The sequence below is a fragment of the Esox lucius genome, chromosome 12, assembly GCF_011004845.1.
Source record: "Esox lucius isolate fEsoLuc1 chromosome 12, fEsoLuc1.pri, whole genome shotgun sequence".
In the NCBI taxonomy this organism is placed as follows: Eukaryota; Metazoa; Chordata; class Actinopteri; order Esociformes; family Esocidae; genus Esox; species Esox lucius.
In genome coordinates, this window is record NC_047580.1 from 5,507,413 (window position 1) to 5,526,148 (window position 18,736).

Below are 18,736 nucleotides of genomic sequence, written 5' to 3' on the forward strand. Positions count from 1 at the left end.
ACAAGATAATCAAATTAAGATGGACATCTGTAAACTTGGGTGTGTTTAAATGAATGTACAGCTGAGCACATAGTGAAGTTGTATATAATGCATTGCAATCGAATGGCACAGATGAACAGAACAAAGCTGTCGAACGCTTTAAGGGCTTGTTTACGAGAGAATATAACGCTTCATATACACAACTTACTTTGCATAATCATTTTCATAGTGTTTGAATTTTCACCAACATGTTGGAAACGTAGCCTACCACTCGTGATTTTACCGTTAATCATGGGGAAATTGAGCAATATTTGCCATGCACAGAAAGCTTGATACAGTTGTGACACACTGTCTTCACACTCGCAAACCTCCAGTGGGGGTGCTTTATCGAAAATGTGTCCTCAGACGGTGGCGTATCGAACTATCAGTATCTGCAAGTCCACGCAACAAAATAATGTACCATCTCGAGTCTTTTTCGATATTTCTCTGAAAATGTAGCTAATGTTAACAAACCCTAATCACTACAGTAATGGATATCAGCAAAGTAAAGTAAACTATTATGACGTATACATCTATATCTCACATACAATTTTATGTTAATGAATATCAAACTGAATTTACTTCATCACCAATTTACTGTAGTCAAAACAAGAAATTGAACTGGACATTTATTTGTTCATATGGAATGAATGATTCTGACCGAAGAATATAGTGACACAGTTCGCCCACCAGAGAGATATGTATTTCCAAGAATCCTGGAGCCCTTGTAGCATTCAATAAGTACATTGCATAAACCTACATAAAATATAAACAAGATACAAAACAAAAAATACCACAAATATTTTGATATTTTTGTTCCAAATGAATTTCAGCATTTCTAAGTGCTTTAAAAACGTTTCTGGTATTAAAACCTTTCAATTTGCTTTATCTACTGACCTACTAAAGGTACAGCAGCATGATTCCTGAACAAAACATAATTTCATCCAACTAAATCACATATAAATGTTTTTAATATATTTTGCATACTTATAAAAGTATAGATTTGATGCTCTTTACACTTTCAGGTAAGATTTCATCTGATTTGACTATTTTTATTGCACAAGCAGTTAAGCAACCTTATAGAAAACTGTACTTAGGCATGTGGCCTGTTTTTTCCCTCTTTCAATTCTGTCCCCATCTCCCATGCCCTCTCACCCCAAATCTTCCTGGTCTCCCACCACTTCTCATGCTCTCTCTCTGATGGGTGTTGAACACCAAACACAAAAAGGGGTAGGATTCTGAATGAATTATTTGGCACATGATGATTGGTCAGTCTCTGGTCAAGTGAGGGCGCAATCACTTGAGACCTTCGTCAGTACTCTTGAACATTAAAATAGCATTGGAGATTTTGAGGGCGGGACCAAGCTTGATGCTCATGATTTTCACAATGTCGGTCTGTGTCAATAATAGGAAGGCCTCCCCGTCAATCATCTGAGAAGGAATACACAGAAATCTCAGGAATATAATATAAGACATACAAAAAAAAAACAGAAGTGGTAGAATATTAATTACATTACTTACTAGTGTTTACTTACTAGTGTTTGAAATGTGCTCCCACTAGTTTGAACAGATTGTACTCACCTCCTCTTTGAAGACACAGGCCTGTTCTTCACAACCAGTCAGATTCTGTACAAATCCGAAGACCTGTTACCAAGAACAATGAGTTCTTGACTTACTTACTGATTCAGTCATGTGCAACAGCCCCAGATAAATGAGGGGAAGTAATGCAGCTCTTACCTCCTCTACTGTCCATGCTGCCACCTGTGTAGCGTGGATGCCCTGGACGCCAGGCAGCAGTTTACAGTGTTGCTCCCAGCACAGAGACAGGGTTCGGTCCGGGTGACCTGACAAGGCAGACATGAACAGAGACGGGCAAATCCCCTCTGTGGTCATCGCTGCAACACAGGAACACAAATTCAAACTGGTATTAAGGCACGGAAACTCATGTTACAATATTATATGAGATGAAGTAGACTTGGACTGCCATAGCATGTCAAAGTGCGGCCTTAAACATCAGTGGACCTGTCCACTGTGTTCGGAGCTTGAAGCCGTGATACTCACTCTGGTATGTTCTCTGTTGGCTTTTTCTGTACTTGGGGGGCCGGCCAATCCTGATGATAAAGAAAGGGAAACCTGGTAAAAAGCGGGGTTATGGTATCCTTTGGTATCAGAGGATGCCATTACTAAACCACTAAGACTACTGAGTGTAACTACATACAATATCAGAGGATGCCATTACTAAACCACTAAGACTACTGTGTATAACTACATACAATATCAGAGGATGCCATTACTAAACCACTAAGACTACTGTGTGTAACTACATACAATATCATAAATTACATCATGACTTCTGTGTCAAACAACAAGACATAAATCCTTAGCCTCAGTTGACATGAGGCTGACCTGCCATGGTACCGAGACTTTTTGGTCCTTTGGCCAAAGACTAAGATGTTTCTCTTGGCTCCACTCCCCTCTGTATCTGATAGGTCAGTCTTGAGTCTGCCCTGGTTTCGCTCAGCCAACGGGCAGCCTGACAGACAGTGATGTGCTGTAAACCGCCCAGTCACGTGTCCCGAGCCATCACATCCGGGTGTCGGACACTTCCTGTTTTAAAAGTTGTGTTGACTGCATTATAATGTAATTACTCCAAAATGATTACAACAATACCATTGAATTGGCATGGAACACATTTCTACTTCTATTTCATGTTTCACATATCATGTCGGGGGCTACTGACCTGTGATGGAAGCTGTACTTGTTGGATCTGGAGTTGGTGATTCCTTTACAGGGCATGGAAGGGAAACTGGATTGGGCTGTTGTGGCAGGCTCTCTGGGGCCTTGATTAAAACACACACACACACACACACATACAGATAGAGCTCAATGTCATCAAACAGAACGTGTAAATACTCATAAAAAGCAAGCAAGTTTATTTATATAGCACAATTCATACATAGAAGCAATTCAATGTGTTTACAAAGAAAAAGAAAAAAATAGAAATACAATAATAAAAATACAATAGCATAACAACAAAAGGAGAGGTGTGTTAGACATTACCGAGGTCTGGGGTTTTGTTGGAATCACATGGGGGCACTTTTAGAGGGTGACCTGTACTGTCACACCAGCCCACTGGATGAATGTCAGGGTTGTCCGAGTCCATCCACTCATCATACACATGACTCCAGCCATCAAAATGGACCTGTGGTAGATTTAAGAAACAAGGCACAAGGGGGTGTGCTACATTGGCAGTATACCAGAAACCCCAGAGAAATCTGTTGGCGATGCAATTTGAGCATTAGAGTAAAAATGTGATGGCACAATCATAAAACAAAACATGGCTACAAATATTTTTTTTCTCCAAAGTCTGCATACCCTTAGTTCTTAACTCTGTATATTGCCCCCTTTTGCATCAATGACAGCGTCCAGTCTTTTGTAACTGTTGTCTATGATGCCCCAAATTATTGCAGGTGGTATAGCTGCCCATTTATCTTGGCAAAATGCCTCCAGGTCATGTCGTCTTGCATGAACCGCATGTTTGAGATCTCCCCAGAGTGGCTAAATTATATTAAGGTCAAGAGACTGTGATGGCCACTCCAGAACCTTCACCCTTTTCTGCTGTAATCACTGGAGGGTCAACTTGGTCTTGTGCTTAGGGTCACTGTTGTGCTGGACAGTCCAAGAGCGTCCCATGTGCAGCTTTTGTGCAGAAGAATGCAAATTGTCTGCCAGTATTTTCTGATAAAATGCTGCATTCATCTTGCCACCAATTTTCACAAGATTCCCTGTGCCTTTAGAGCTTAAGAGATTCCCCCAAAACATTGGTGAGCCACCACCATGCTTCACAATGGGGATGGTATTCTGTTCACTATAGGCCTTGTTGACCCCTAATTTACATTTTCACCTTGAGTGTCTGTAACAAGGCCAAACATTCAAGGGTATGTAAACTTTTGATCTGGGCCATTTCTGTTATCATTATGATTTAAAAATGAGCAAAACAAAAACAGTGAGGGAAAAAGGTATTTGATCCCCTGCTGATTTGGTAAATTTGCCTACTGACAAAGAAATTATCAGTATATAATTTTAATGGTAGGTTTATTTGAGCAGTGAGAGACAGAATAACAACAAATAAATCCAGAAAAATGTATGTCAAAAATGTAATAAATTGATTAGCATTTTAATGAATGAAATAAGTATTCAACCCCTGTCAATTAGAATGATTTCTGTCTCCCAGTTGTCTTTTATACAGGTAGCGAGCTGAGATTAGGAGCACACTCTTAAAGACACCTGTCCCCAGAAGCAATCAATCAATCAGATTCCAAACTCTCCACCAGGGCCAAGACCAAAGAGCTGTCCAAGGATGTCAGGGACAAGATTGTAGACCTACACAAAGCTGGAATGGGCTACAAGACCATCGCCAAGCAGCTTGGTGAGAAGGTGACAACAGTTGGTGCAATTATTCACAAATGGAACAAACACAAAATAATTGTTATTTGCTAATTCGATCTGGGGCTCCATGTAAGATCTCACCTCGTGGAGTTGCAATGATCATGAGAATGGTGAGGAATCAGCCCAGAACTACACGGGAGGATCTTGTCAATGATCTCAAGGCAGCTGGGACCATAGTCACCAAGAAAACAATTGGTTACACACTACATTGTGAAGGACTGAAATCCTGCATTCCCTGGAAGGTCCCGCTGTTCAAGAAAGCACATGTACAGGCTCATCTGAAGTTTGCCAATGAACATCTGAATGATTTAGACGAGAACTGGGTGAAAGTGTTGTGGTCAGATGAGACCAAAATCGAGCTCTTTGGCATCAACTCAATTCGCCTTGTTTGGAGGAGGAGGAATGCTGGCTATGACCCCAAGAACACCATCCCCACCGTCAAACTTGGATGTGGAAACATTATGCTTTGGGGGTGTTTTTCTGCTAAGGGGACAGGACAACTTCACTGCATCAAAGGGACGATGGACTGGGCCATGTACTGTCAAATCTTGGATGAAAACCTCCTTCCCTCAGCCAGGGCATTGAAAATAGGTATTCCAGCATGACAATGACCCAAAACACATGGCCAAGGCAACAAAGGAGTGCAATAAGAAGAAGCAGGTCCTGGAGTGGGACAAAATCCCTCCTGATATGTCTGCAAACCTGGTGGCCAACTAGAAAAAACGTCTGACCTAATCTTTCTAATTGAAAGGGGTTGAATACTTATTTCATTTATTAAAATGCTAATCAATTTATTACATTTTTGACATAAGTTTTCCTGGATTTTTTGGTTGTTATTCTGCCTCTAACTGTTCAAATAAACCTACCATTACAATTATAGATTGATCATTTCTTTGTTAGTGGGAAAATGTACAAAATCAGCAGGGGATCAAATAAATGTTCCCCTCACTGTATGTGAAAATACATGGTTTCACATGATCGCTATCCTTAAATAAAATACTGTGCATGTTTTTTTGCATGATCAGTCTTATTTTCTAAATCAATGCCAAAATGTCACAATTTCTGCCGGGGTATGCAGAAGTGTGAGCACAACAGTACCATGACTGATCTACATTCAGGGTTTGAACCACCTGGTTTATAATATGGTATAGTTAGTATGATGTTGCTATGGCACGTACAACCATTAAACATGCAAACATGCACGCACACTGCTGGTTGACCTTAATGCGGTGGGTGTCGACCTCCTCCACCGTGGCCACCCGGATAAGGCCGGGACTCCTTTTGTCCACTGCTTCCAACTTCATCTGAGCCTGGAAACCATGGGCGGGACGCTGCGGAGGGCAGGGTCAGATCTCAACACTCTCATTACATTATTGACATCACTTCACCTCTACTAAAAAGAGTATGGATTAATCCACACTACACTGGATTCATCCATCTGGAATTAGTTTTCATTGTAACCCATCTTCAGAGATGTACTGACCACTTTAAAGGAGTCAGCAGACACAGCGGTAGAGCCAGTCTCATCCAGGTACCTTGGCCAAGAGAACCTGCCTGGGTCTGGGTAACCTGACAGGACAGACAGAACCATAAGACCCAGTTCTTAGTGCTGTTTGAAATGCCACTCTGTTACCTATAGTTTAGATCTGAATTAATTTCTTAGAACTTTGTCAGACACCTTGAGGTGGCGTGAGGGAGAGGCTTCTCTCTTGGCACCATCCAATTGGATGGATGTAGGGACTGCTGGCATCACACCTGGGTGGGGTATCGGAAAAGTTACCAATCAGATTACAACTGAAATTGCGGCTACTAAAACAGAATGTCCCAAAAAAACATAAAAATGACCTCACCAGTAGTCATACGTGTCGTCCCAGTTGTCGAAGTGAACCAGGAAGCGGTCGTCCACCACGTCGGTCACAGTCGCGACACAGATCAGAGAGGGGTTCATGCGGTCGACCGCCTCCAGCTTCATGCCCACCTCGAAACCACATTGCATATCCGTCTGACCAGGGGCCCACCAACACAAACACACCCCATTAGCTGCTGACCGTCAATCACTTCAGATAGACGCTCGCCACCAACTGAGGACTAGAGACATGTTCTGACTTACTCTTCCAGGGCTGGCAAACACCTCTTCGGGGGCAACTTGTGCTTTACTCATTCTCAGGTAATTTGCCCAAGAAAACTCCTCCTCTTTACAGCCTGTGGCACACAGAAAACACACTTAGCGGGCGTGTCATTGGACCGCTATTCGAATAAAAGTTTGGAGAATGTTATGATTCTGATTCTATGCCAAAAGATCAGCGCACTAATCAAAATGTGAACAGGAGACAAATCGCAGCCCATCCTCAAACCACAGCCCCTAAAGCCTAACCTCTGGGGGTGTAGAGTTTGTGTCCGGTGCTCTCGCACCATCCCGCCGGGTGGATGTCGGGACAGTTGGCGTTTACCCAGAAGTCGTGAGAATCTGAGTAGCCGTCAAAATGGAGACGCAGCCTGAAGCCACAGACCTAATGACAGGGCAAAAAACACGGGAGTCAAACCGTGTTTCCCCAGATCTCTCACTCTGCATTCATTCCCAGTCATATGGATATCTCTCTCTCTCTCTCTGAAGATCAATCAGAGTGTACAGTCAGGTTTTGTAGTGAGAGGTAAAAGCAAACCTCAAAGAGCATGCGACTGTAGGTTGAGCAGTGCTGCACACAGTACCTCAGCCACAGTCAGAACAAAGTACATGGAGGGATGCTGTGGGTCGATGCCCTCTAACTTCATGCCCTGACGGAATCCGCTTCGGCACTGTGGGACTCTCTGAGACTGAAAACACAGGGGGTCACATCTAGAAAAAGCATAGTCTCAAACATCCCTGTACAGTTTTACAAAGAATATAGAAGAAACCTTTATTTTTCTAATTTATAATGTACTGAAAGAGAATGAATCACACCTCATGAAAGAGTTTAGCTGGAGCTGCCACTGCTTTGGTCTCCTCCAGATACTGTGCCCATGTCCAGGGCTCCACCTTGACCTCACCAGCCCCTGTTTGTACACACAAACAAAACAGGACATAAAGGTTACGGGAGATCTGGAACAGCAGAAACATGAATTGAATGGGGGTATAAATGGATTTTCATTATGCATACATTATTTGCTAATTCGTACCTGCTCTGTTGTGTCTGACTTCTGTCTTTAAATAATCCTAGAACCACAAATACAACATAGATTCAAAACAATAAAAAACATAGTACCCCCAGCAAGAACAGTTAAAGAGAGAGTTTATCTAATAGATTTTTTGTCTCTGAATTTTTAGAGAGCACCACTAACCAACATAGCCATTGCTAAGTGATAGTTCACACTTCTATGTTGTGTGCTCCCCCTGAGATCATTTCAAAACCTTTAAAGATGTTTAGTGAAAACGCATAGGAAATGTATTGACACAGCAATACGTCTGTTCGTTTGGTTCATAGGGAGATGCCTTGTACTGTTACATCACCAAACTGTTGAGTATATTGTCACTAGCCGAAATTCTCTTAATAGATTGTATTTGGCTGTTAGAGACATATAAGTGAGGTCACTAACGAAAGTGTTCCTAAATGAGGCATGCATTGTGGATACAGTGACACTCAAGTGTTTCCCACCATGCCGTCCAGCTCAGACTCTTCCTCTGACGGACTCATGTAGTCTTTCCTCTTCCTTTTCTTCATGGGTTTCAGCAGCTCAGGGTCCAAAGATGCCAACCTGGCCCCTGGTATCTTCTCTGCACCTCCCACCCTCCTTAGGGGCAGATAGAACAATAGTTGATTCATCCTGTTTTTCCTTCATCATCTTCCGCATTTCCGGGGCCGGGTCGCGGGGGCAGCAGTCTAAGCAGCCGCTCTACTCTGAGCTCCTCCTGGGTGACCGAGCTTCTCACCCTATCTCTAAGGGATCGCCCAGCCACCCTGCGGAGAAAGCTCATTTCGGCCGCCTGTATCCGGGATCTTGTCCTTTCGGTCATGACCCAAAGCTCATGACCATAGGTGAGAGTAGGAACGTAGATTGACCGGTAAATCGAGAGCTTCGCCTTGCGGCTCAGCTCTTTCTTCACCATGACAGACCGATACATCGACCGCATTACTGCAGAAGCTGCACCGATCCGTCTGTCAATCTCCCGTTCCATCCTTCCCTCACTCGTGAACAAGAACCCTAGATACTTAAACTCCTCCACTTGAGGCAGGCACTCTCCACCAACCTGAAGTGGGCAAGCCACCCTTTTCCGATTGAGGACCATGCCCTCGGATTTGGAGGTACTGATTCTCATCCCCACCGCTTCACACTCGGCTGCAAACCGTCCCAGTGCATGCTGAAGGTCCTGGTTGGAAGGGGCCAACACGACAACATAATCCGCAAAGAGCAGAGACAAAATCGTGTGGTCCCCAAAACTGACACCCTCCGGCACCTGGCTGCGCCTAGAAATTCTGTCCATAAAAATTACGAACAGAACCGGTGACAAAGGGCAGCCATGCAAGAGTCCAACATGCACTGGGAACAAGTCTGACTTACTGCCGGCAATGCGGACCAAGCTCCAGCTTCGGTCGTACAGTGACCTGACAGCCTTTAGCAAAGGACCCAGGACCCCATATTCCCGAAGCATTCTCCACAGGATGCCGCGAGGGACACAGTCAAATGCCTTCTCCAAATCCACAAAACACATGTGGATTGGTTGGGCAAACTCCCATGAACCATCCAACACCCGGTAGAGGGTATAGAGCTGGTCCAGTGTTCCACGGCCCGGACGAAAACCACACTGTTCCTCCTGATTTCCGAGGTTCTACTATCAGCCGTATTCTCCTCTCCAGAACCCTGGCATAGACTTTCCCGGGGAGGCTGAGAAGTGTGATCCCCCTATAGTTGGAACACACCCTCCGGTCCCCTTTCTTAAAAAGAGGGACCACCACCCCGGTCTGCCATCCCAGAGGCACTGTCCCCGACCGTCACGCGATGTTGCACAGGGGTGTCAACCAAGACAGCCTCACAACATCCAGAGACTTGAGGTACTCAGGGCGGATCTCATCCACCCCCGGTGCCTTGCCACCGAGGAGTTTCTTGACTACCTCTGTGACTTCAGCCCGGGTGATGGACGAGTCCACCTCTGAGCCCTCATCCTCTGCTGCCTCAATGGAAGACGTGACGGCGGGATTGAGGAGATCCTCGAAGTACTCCTTCCACCGCCCGACGACATCCCCAGTTGAGGTCATCAGCTGCCCACCTCTACTGTAAACAGCGTTGGTAGGGCACTGTTTCCCTCTCCTGAGGTGCCGGACGGTTTGCCAGAATCTCTTCGAGGCCAGCCGATAGTCCTTCTCCATGGCATCACCGAACTCCTCCCAGGCCCGAGTTTTTGCCTCCACAACCACCCGGGCTGCAGTCCGCTTGGCCTGCTGGTACCCGTCAGCTGCCTCAGGAGTCCCACAAGCCAACCAGGCCTGATAGGACTCCTTCTTCAGCTTGACGGCATCCCTTACTTCCGGTGTCCACCACCGGGTTCGGGGATTGCCGTCTCGACAGGCCCGGAGACCTTACGGCCACAGCTCAGAGCGACCGCTTCGACAATGGCGGTGGAGAACATGGTCCACTCTGACTCAACATCTCCAGCCTCCCTCGGGATCCAGTTGAAGCTCTGCCGGAGGTGGGAGTTAAAGATCTCTCTGACAGGAGACTCGGTCAGACGTTCCCAGCAGACCCTTACAGTACTCTTGGGCCTGCCGAGTCTGTCCAGCTTCCTCCCCCGCCATCGGATCCAACTCACCACCAGGTGGTGATCAGTTGACAGCTCCGCCCCTATCTTCACCCGAATGTCCAAGACATACAGCCGCAGGTCAGATGAAACGACAACAAAGTCGATTATCGACCTGCGGCCTAGGGTGTCCTGGTGCCATGTGCACTGACGGACACCCTTATGCTTGAACATGGTGTTCGTTATGGACAAACTGTGACAAGCACAGAAGTCCAATAACTGAACACCGCTCGGGTTCAGATCAGGGGGGCCGTTCCTCCCAATCACGCCCCTCCAGGTGTCACTGTCGTTGCCCACGTGGGCGTTGAGGTCCCCCACCAGAACGATAGAGTCCCCAGTCGGAGCACTTTCCAGCACCCCTCCCAGAGACTCCAAGAAGGTCGGGTACTCTGCACTGCCGTTCGGCCCGTAGGCACAAACAACAGTGAGAGACCTATCCCCGACCCGTAGGCCCAGGGAAACGACCCTCTCGTTCACCGGTGTAAACTCCAACACATGGCGGCAGAGCTGGGGAGCTATAAGCAAACCCACACCAGCCCGCCGCCTCTCACCATGGGCAACTCCAGAGTGGTGAAGAGTCCATCCTCTCTCAAGGAGTGTGGTTCCAGAGCCCAAGCCGTGCGTAGAGGTGATCCCGACTACCTCTAGTCGGAAACTCTCAACCTCATGCACGATCTCAGGCTCCTTCCCCGCCAGCGAGTTGACGTTCCACGTCCCTAGAGCTAGTTTCCGTGTCCAGGGATTGGGTTGTCTAGGCCCCCGCCTTTGACTGCCACCCGATCCTCTCCGCACCGGCCCCTTATGGTCCCTCCTGTGGGTGGTGAGCCCACGGGAAGGCGGCCCCACGTCGCTCCTTCAGGCTAAGCCCGGCCGGGCCCCATGGGGAAAGGCCCGGCCACCAGGCGCTTGCGTACGTGAACCACACTGTTCCTCCTGAATCCGAGGTTCTACTATTGGCCGTACTTGAACAATAGTTCACAACTACATAATCATAATAGCTTTGTCTGAGGCTAGCTATGACCTACAGGAACTGCTCTGCTTGGTTTATCTTGCTGTAGGTCGCTCGTTTGTGTTTGCATTTTACTGTGATGCTTTCTTAACTTCAATTGACCATAAATTACAGAAACCATTGTAAGCAGTTTGGATTGGGTTTACGCTTTGTTACTTACTTATCAGTCATGGGCTCCCTGCGTAGCTGCTCGGGGTAGGTTCTCTGTGCCATGGGATCACAGTTTTTAAGTTGGCTTGGCCGTCCTAGTCCTCCTGGCCCTCCTAGTGCACCTGGCCCTCCTAGTGCTCCTGGCCCTCCCTGGGTCTTAGACTCAATCTTGAGGGGCCTCTCCTGGTCCGGGGCCACAACACCCACGGAGTTGAGAGGAGACATGACATCTACAACAAAAATGTTACATCAGCTTAGGGCCAGGAAAGGATTGCTTTGTTTTTGATAATGTTTCTGTTAAGAAAATGAGTAAACTTGAGAGTTAATTATGGCTTAGTAATGATACTGTTAGAACAAAGTATTACCAATTGCCAGTTGGCTACCTGTGTTGTTAGTTGGCCTGTTTTCGGAGTCAGACGTTTTTCCAGAAACCACTACTGCGGATTCAGCACTGCTGATTTTCCCTGGGCTGATCATTTCCAGTGTTCCACAGTCACTCACACAGAACTAAAGACAAAAATTGCAAATCAAAAATGCTAACCATGTGCATAGATTGTACCTCTTAACCCTGACAATATCTTCTGCTCGAGAACAGTGTTGTGTGAATGTTCATGACAGGTGATTCACCTTAAGGTTACTGCTGGGTAAAATGGCCATCCCTTCTTTCCACTCCAGCACATGGACAATGCTACAGGTCCCCCCAACCTGGGGGGCCAGAGTGGGCGTCTCTACCTCTCCAGCTGTGGCTCCATTACTACCCTCAACTGCACTTGAAGAGACCTCCGCGTTCTGTGCACTGGGAGCAGGGGCTGTACCAAGAGGGGCCAGGCTTCCGAGTTCTGAGTGAATAAGTCTATGTTAGCATGCAACCCCTCTGGGTTGTCACCCAGTTCACCTGAATTGACTTGTCAAGGGCTTGGTAATAAGTAGACAAGTTGATTCAGCTGTGCTAGCTCTGGAATACATCTGATACATGGAATGGCTGGGGATACCCAGGAAAGGTTTGCGAACCTACAGTCTACCTGTCTTTGTACAGCATATTTTTGAGTTGAAGAACATTCAACCTGAAGTTGGGGAAAAACCTAATTTAGTAGAGGTAAAATTTGGAACAGATTAATTTGTATGATGTGCTACATTACGTTAGGGTACATAACAATGTACTACTTTAATGTACAATTTCTTACATATGCAACTAAAACAAATCATATCTTCATAACATATGCAACTAAAACAAATCTTAACAAATTTACAAAAACATATTATTACATAAAAAAATGATTTATTACAAATGTGATTTAACGTTAGGGTTAAGGTTAGGTAGCACAGTATAGGGGTTAAGATTAGAGTTAGAAAACAACAACAACCTCTCCATGGTGAAAACCATTACAGCAAATGCTGGGGTGTTTTCACCCTTCCCAACAGCCACTTTATTTAAAACTAAATGCGCTCACCACTGCCCCTAGCGACCAGACTGTAGAATAACATAACGCAACATATCTTACGAATTCCGATTTAGCTATACTATCTTCCTTATTCCCATTTGACCATCCTTTAATGTTTATGGTGCAATACATTACAGAAAGTAATTTAGTCTAGATCCCGTAGTATATTGGTAGCCTTATCTCACCTGGCAGGATAAGTGTTGTGGTGGTCTGCGGGCATGTTCTCCGTGACAGGGTATCATTGGAGGACAGAGCGTCACTGGAGACAGTGAAAGAAGTGGGATCTTCTTCTTTGGCTGAAACATCCACCTCTACTTTGGAACTCATGACAGACCTTACTTATTGCCTCTGAAAAGAGATCGTAGCGATGCCTTTTAAACTATCACAATTTTGCAAATGTATTAGTATTATATTGACAAGCTATGTAACATGCAGTGCCATTGGGCCTTTATGTCAGAAAGGTTACAGGCTTTACATGTATTTCCTGCATTATCCCTTTTACACATGTTATATGTATTAGGGGCAAAATACAGGGCCTATTACCTGTACAGATGCTGACGTTTTTCAAATTTTAGGAATAAATAGCCAATTGTCTTTGCTGTCACATGTATTCTGGAGAAACCTTTCAAATGCACAAATTACAGTACAGTACTTCCCAAGTCTCGATTGACAGCAGTAGTAAAAAAGTAGATTCGGGGAAAGGATAAGAAAAAAATTTAGTTGGTAATGGCAAATGCGCGCAACTACTCGCATAACGAGTGAGCTATTTAAAGCAAATTCTACATTATGGACCAAAAATCACAGATTCTGCTGTAAAATGGCGGAGGTTCAGAAATCCTTGAAGCCAAGAAGAAAAAACATAGGAATTTGATACAATTTGTACAACAATACCGTCAAGAATTCGAATGAATGAATGAATGAATCGTCCATGTCATGCTACGAGAAAAATAGCCTGCCAGGCCTATTATAACGCTACAAACCGTTAGCCTGTTGTCTTCTGAAAACTACCGAATTTGGCATAATGTATAATTCGTAAATTATTTTCGATAGCAGGTTTGTGGTTAATTGTATTTATACACGCTGTAAACCAACCGAAAGAAAAACAAACATCTTACCATCTGCACAGGTTCAAATTTCAGGATTCGGCAGCGTTTATTGCATAGAACTCAAAGCAAATTTGTATTACTAGCCGATCAATTTGGGACTCAATTTAGCTTACCAGCGGTTTCTATTGCGGGTCATAATCTTAAAATCACGCGTGCGCAGATCAACCGCAACGGACCCATGTCCAATTCAATCACACACTAAAAACACTGTACACCATTTTACAAGAAATTATTTTAATTGATCGATGTGTAGTTTAAATCTCAAATATGTTTGGGGGGCGGCACCATTGTATGATAAACCACAACTCCATTTTCATAAGAACTTTTAATGTACAATAAAAAAATCGACATGGATACATATTAGATCGACTTTCATGTGAAAAGGAGCAATTTTCACCATCCCCGTTTAAATCCTTTTATTTACTGCCAAAAAAAAAAAAAAAAAAAAGCTTGTCTACAAGACACACAAGCATTTACATTAGGGCGTATCAAATAACCTCTGGCTCAAAAGGTGAAATGACTCAAATCATGAAAATGAAAAAATTTCAAAACACCACCAGAGGTAAATAAAAGCAGACCGGAAGACTAACACAAACTTAGAGTATAAAAGAAAGGCCTGGTTTGTTTTAAATACAGAGCCCTTCAGACAAGCTCCTCTATATACAAAATACTGAGAGCTGTAATCTACGATGTGCAGCCTGACAAAAAATAAGACTAAATCCCTCATGCCATGTAATGCATTGCAAGATTGTAGTTAGATTTTAATGGCAAGGACAGCTAGCGCTGATTAAAACAGAGCAAGCCATGATGCACCTGGTGATGCAATATGTCAAATCAAGTTGGAATTTCTCTTTTATCACTAGATTGTTCTAATCCATAAAACACGAATGAAGCAAGAACTAGGAAATGCCCTTAATCTCGGGAGGCAGATCTAGACCTGGAGCGGGAGACTGAGCGCTTGTCTGGAGATTTGGAGCGGCGGTCAGCTGCTGGGGATGGGGAGCGAGAGGCGCGGTCCTCCTTTCCATTCCCCATTGGGGATGCGGAGCGGCTACGGGACTTCTTGCTGGCAGACTTCTCCTTAGAACGGCTGCGGGAGTCCCGCTCGGATTTCACTTTGGAACGACTCTTGGAACGGGACTTGCTTTTGTCAGAACGAGATCTGGATTTGCGGGAGCGAGAGCGGGAACGAGACTTGCGGGTGCGAGAGCGAGATTTCCGTCCAGACCTGGAGCGGCGCCTCTTGCTGCGAGAATGGGATCTGTTGGAGGGACAATAAATGTTTTATTGTTTAGGTAAATTCCAATGACATTCCTAAATAGAATAAACCCTAACGCCGATTTTCAGGTTTCAATGTACACATCGGTCAATCGGAAACACTGTTCTGACAGAAATGTCACCTCACCGGGATCGGGACCGAGAGTTACTCCTGGAGCGGCTGCTCCTACGGCTACGAGAGCGTCGTCTGCTGCGAGAACTGCAGGGGCAACAGTACAACACGTCAAAACCCTTCAATAGGACTCCATGGGTAGTAGCAGGCAGACTGCAAAACAGTCAAAATGCAGGGCACAGCGCGTTACCCGGAGCGACTGCGAGAGCCAGAGCGACGGCGGCGAGACTTCTCCTCCACCAAGCGGATCTTTCTCCCATTGATGTCTGTCCCATCCAGCTTATCCAGGGCCCTTCTCATGTCTGAGCGTGAGCCAAACTCAATGACTCCTTCGTTGGCTCGCTCCTTGTGGGCATCAGCGTACGTGACCTCTCCAGCCTGGCGCATGAAATCCTGCACAGGATAAAGGAGTGATCACTGAATGGCAGATTCCTTCTTCTCCATCCCCCATGAATAAAATTCCCATAACTTACCTTCAGATCCTGCCAACTGCATCGGCTGGACAGATTCTCAACAATCAAACGGTACTCCGTACGGACGGGAGGCCCGTACTTATCCCTTCCAGTGCGGCTTCGGCTGCTGCTGTAACCACTACTACCTTTAAATGACAGGATGAACAAACAATCAACACAACAGAGTGATACATGGACATCTTAGTGGATCAGACCAGAAACAGACTGCAGCTATCGGGAAAAGTCGTGGTCACGTTTAACCTGTATGATGTCCATTTAGACCCATTCTCAAGACAAACCTCCTAATAAGTGACTGAAGTCTTATAACCGCGGCATTTGACAAAGTGGCTCAGTTTTTTTTCTCCTCACTGTACCGCTTCTGAAGTAGTTCACATCTGTGCAAAGAACACCACTGCATCTGTTACCAGCAGCATACAGCCAGTCTGACGAATGTTTAATAGCTGCAATTCTTTAGCTGTACAAACAAATGGACAGTGATGTTCTTCTTACAAACCCCTTGAATCCTGAAAGACAAATAGAAGCTCCCAAAAAGTCGCTGTCAAAAACATTAAGTGCCAACTGAAATAACGCTACAAAGTTATTGCCATGACTTTGCCTAACCGGTTGTCCAACTGGGGGCAATTAAGTGGTTTTATCCACTTGCGAGCGGTAACATGTTTGACTTAAAACTGCCCCACTTATTCTTTCAACATAGAAACCAATGGGAATCCTCACCATCACCCCTGGTCTATTGGCAAAAGGATGCTGTCATCATGGCTTCCGGTTAGGTCAGCCAAGGGTCAAGGGGCATAGGTCACACACACATTGTAAGGTGAAAGCCAAGGCCAAACGGGACAGGCAGTCATCTTAGCCTCAATGGACTCGGACTCAGCCTCAGCCCGCAGCTGGACTCTTTCAAATTGAAACATCAAGGACTTCGTTAATGTTGAATAATCAAACGTTAAGTACAATTCACATTTTATGTATTTAACGATACAGCTGGGCTACATGGTGATAAAGTCTTGACTTATTATTAGCTAAACAGTTGTTTAAATATATTTCCACCAGGAAGAAAACACTAGAAACATGGTTTCATTACTCCTAAACAATAGCAGTAATCTGACATCTGCTCTAAATTTGGTCAAATAGTAACATTACTTACATTGTTAAATGACAGTGGTGACACCATTGGGTATTTGCGAGCTAGGTCAAACTCCACTTTAGTTTCACAGTTCTGTGTGTACTGTCCACATTCACATTGCCTTGGTCCATTGGGAAAAGGGGAGGGGGAAATTGAAACAGAATGCACTTACTGCGACCACCACCATATCCATCGCGGTCGCGCCGCGGTCCTCGGGCATGTTCCACCGTCACGCGCTCACCGCATAACTCCTTGCCATTCAGTTCATACACTGCGTCGTCCGCATCGCGGTTGTCTTCAAATTCTACAAAGCCATAACTAAAAGAGGAAATATTTCAGTGTTGTGTTTGGGTAGCATTACTTCAACCACGCATTATGTTTAAAATTGCTTAGACTAATGGAATGTGTAGTCAGTTAACTAACATTACTTCGTTAGTTATGGTTAACCAGCATACTGACTACGTCGTCAGCAGCCATTTTGAACACGCTGTATAGTTGTAGCAGCTAGCTAGGCAACTTGTATTAGACATGTTAGCTAGCTAACATTAGCTAAGGTAAATAGCTACAGCTACTCTAGTACATTTACATAATGGTAGTAATAATCGCTACATCACAAAAGTTGCCATCCATAAAAACAAAAGCTACAACAATGCAAATACGCATGTAACAGTAGCTAGCCATTTATTATCTTGTTTCTTTGGAAGGTAGCTAGCGTTACGTCAAAGATGCATTGCCACAGAACCGAGCCAGATAGTTCACCAGATGAATAAATGTGAAGCATTGGGTAGGGAAGTAAGAGTCTGCGGACCGAAATAGAACTCTTCCAATGTTCTCTCGACTTTCATCGGTTAAACATTTCTTCTCAATACCGTACTCTGTTCTATATTGATTCGAACAGACTGGACAAGTTGGACATTACCATTTTACATATTTTAAGTGGTTGTTCAAGAATAAAGTGAATAGAGTTACAATATATACTTCAGAATAGACGTTTCCCAACAGAAACAATACGAAAACGTGCCAGTGTTACACCCAATAGAATCTCGCTAGCTAATGTTTGGACCACCTCCGACACTACTCCGCTTCAACAGCCTCCAACTCTAAGCACTCCTGTGGGCCATCTTGTTCTCGTTATACAAATCTTTGGTCCATCGGTGGTAAGCTAACGTTAGCATTGACTGTATTACATGCTAACGCTAGCTTACCATTTGTTCTTTATCTGAATTAGCTAGTTATTATGAGATCATCAGTTTAAACGTACCCATTTTTCAGATCAATTTCCATAAGCTTTCCGTAGCCACTGAAAAACCTCTGAATATCTTTTTCTCGAGCATGATAACTCAATTTTCCAACATAGACGCGAGGCATGGTGATTAATCCTCGGTCGGCTACCCAAACTGACAACAAAATGCCGTTAACAAAAGAGAAGTAGAAGAGAGGTTCGAATCTTTTATGCAGATCGTGACGTCAAGATACATCATCGCGAGAATACATCAATTCACACCGGCCAACCATTCAGGAAATATTATTAATATTAATTGTTATTATTACACATATTCTAGTCACTAGCCCTGTATGCAGAGATGGCTACAATTTCCAAATATCAGAAAATACATTCTTAAAAATAAAACATAATTGAAACCAAATACATGGATTTTGTTTATATTTTGTAACAACCCTTTGAATGTCAACAAAATTATTGGTAAACTTTGGTAACGATAATGGACTTTTTCGTTAATTTTACTTATTTTAACTGTGATATTATTTCATTTACTTTAGTTGAATCCACAACTGTAATACCTCTGGATA

General features: G+C 44.4%; 2 protein-coding genes across 3 annotated transcripts; both read right to left on the reverse strand.

Moving 5' to 3' along the window:
* Positions 1-595: 595 nt before the first annotated feature.
* l3mbtl1 (L3MBTL histone methyl-lysine binding protein 1) lies at positions 596-14,069 on the reverse strand. Of its 2 annotated transcripts, none has more exons than XM_010897736.3 (22): positions 13,954-14,069; positions 13,024-13,186; positions 12,024-12,235; positions 11,780-11,903; positions 11,407-11,626; positions 8,100-8,235; positions 7,624-7,660; positions 7,409-7,500; positions 7,177-7,281; positions 6,842-6,977; positions 6,578-6,669; positions 6,318-6,469; positions 6,146-6,222; positions 5,951-6,036; positions 5,688-5,798; positions 3,079-3,220; positions 2,759-2,858; positions 2,425-2,625; positions 2,080-2,129; positions 1,756-1,913; positions 1,600-1,662; positions 596-1,449 (listed from the first exon to the last, which is right to left on the reverse strand). In XM_010897736.3, the coding sequence occupies exons 2-22, from the start codon at positions 13,163-13,165 to the stop codon at positions 1,315-1,317; spliced, it is 2,571 nt and encodes an 856-aa protein (XP_010896038.2). In that variant the 5' UTR covers positions 13,166-13,186; positions 13,954-14,069; the 3' UTR covers positions 596-1,314. The 2 variants fall into 2 exon arrangements, with proteins under 2 accessions (XP_010896038.2, XP_010896037.2); XM_010897735.3 differs by having other exon boundaries at positions 11,762-11,903.
* A 185-nt stretch (positions 14,070-14,254) lies between these two features.
* On the reverse strand, positions 14,255-18,368 carry srsf6a (serine and arginine rich splicing factor 6a). Its single transcript, XM_010897734.3, has 6 exons — positions 18,189-18,368; positions 17,100-17,245; positions 15,808-15,932; positions 15,525-15,727; positions 15,350-15,421; positions 14,255-15,205 (listed from the first exon to the last, which is right to left on the reverse strand). The coding sequence occupies exons 1-6, from the start codon at positions 18,293-18,295 to the stop codon at positions 14,857-14,859; spliced, it is 1,002 nt and encodes a 333-aa protein (XP_010896036.1). The 5' UTR covers positions 18,296-18,368; the 3' UTR covers positions 14,255-14,856.
* Positions 18,369-18,736: the final 368 nt, after the last annotated feature.

Bases quoted from the DNA above. Each gene is read 5' to 3' on its own strand.
- l3mbtl1 (XM_010897735.3), bottom strand. From the start codon at position 13,165: ATGAGTTCCAAAGTAGAGGTGGATGTTTCAGCCAAAGAAGAAGATCCC. The intron at 7,661-8,099 runs GTGGGAAACACT...TTGTGGTTCTAG, and splicing joins AGTCTGAGCTGGACGGCATG to GATTATTTAAAGACAGAAGT. The intron at 2,859-3,078 runs GTAATGTCTAAC...GTTTTAATCAAG, and splicing joins CAACAAAACCCCAGACCTCG to GCCCCAGAGAGCCTGCCACA.
- srsf6a (XM_010897734.3), bottom strand. From the start codon at position 18,295: ATGCCTCGCGTCTATGTTGGAAAATTGAGTTATCATGCTCGAGAAAAA. The intron at 15,728-15,807 runs GTAAGTTATGGG...TATCCTGTGCAG, and splicing joins GCAGTTGGCAGGATCTGAAG to GATTTCATGCGCCAGGCTGG. The intron at 15,206-15,349 runs GTGAGGTGACAT...TCCCTCCAACAG, and splicing joins AACTCTCGGTCCCGATCCCG to ATCCCATTCTCGCAGCAAGA.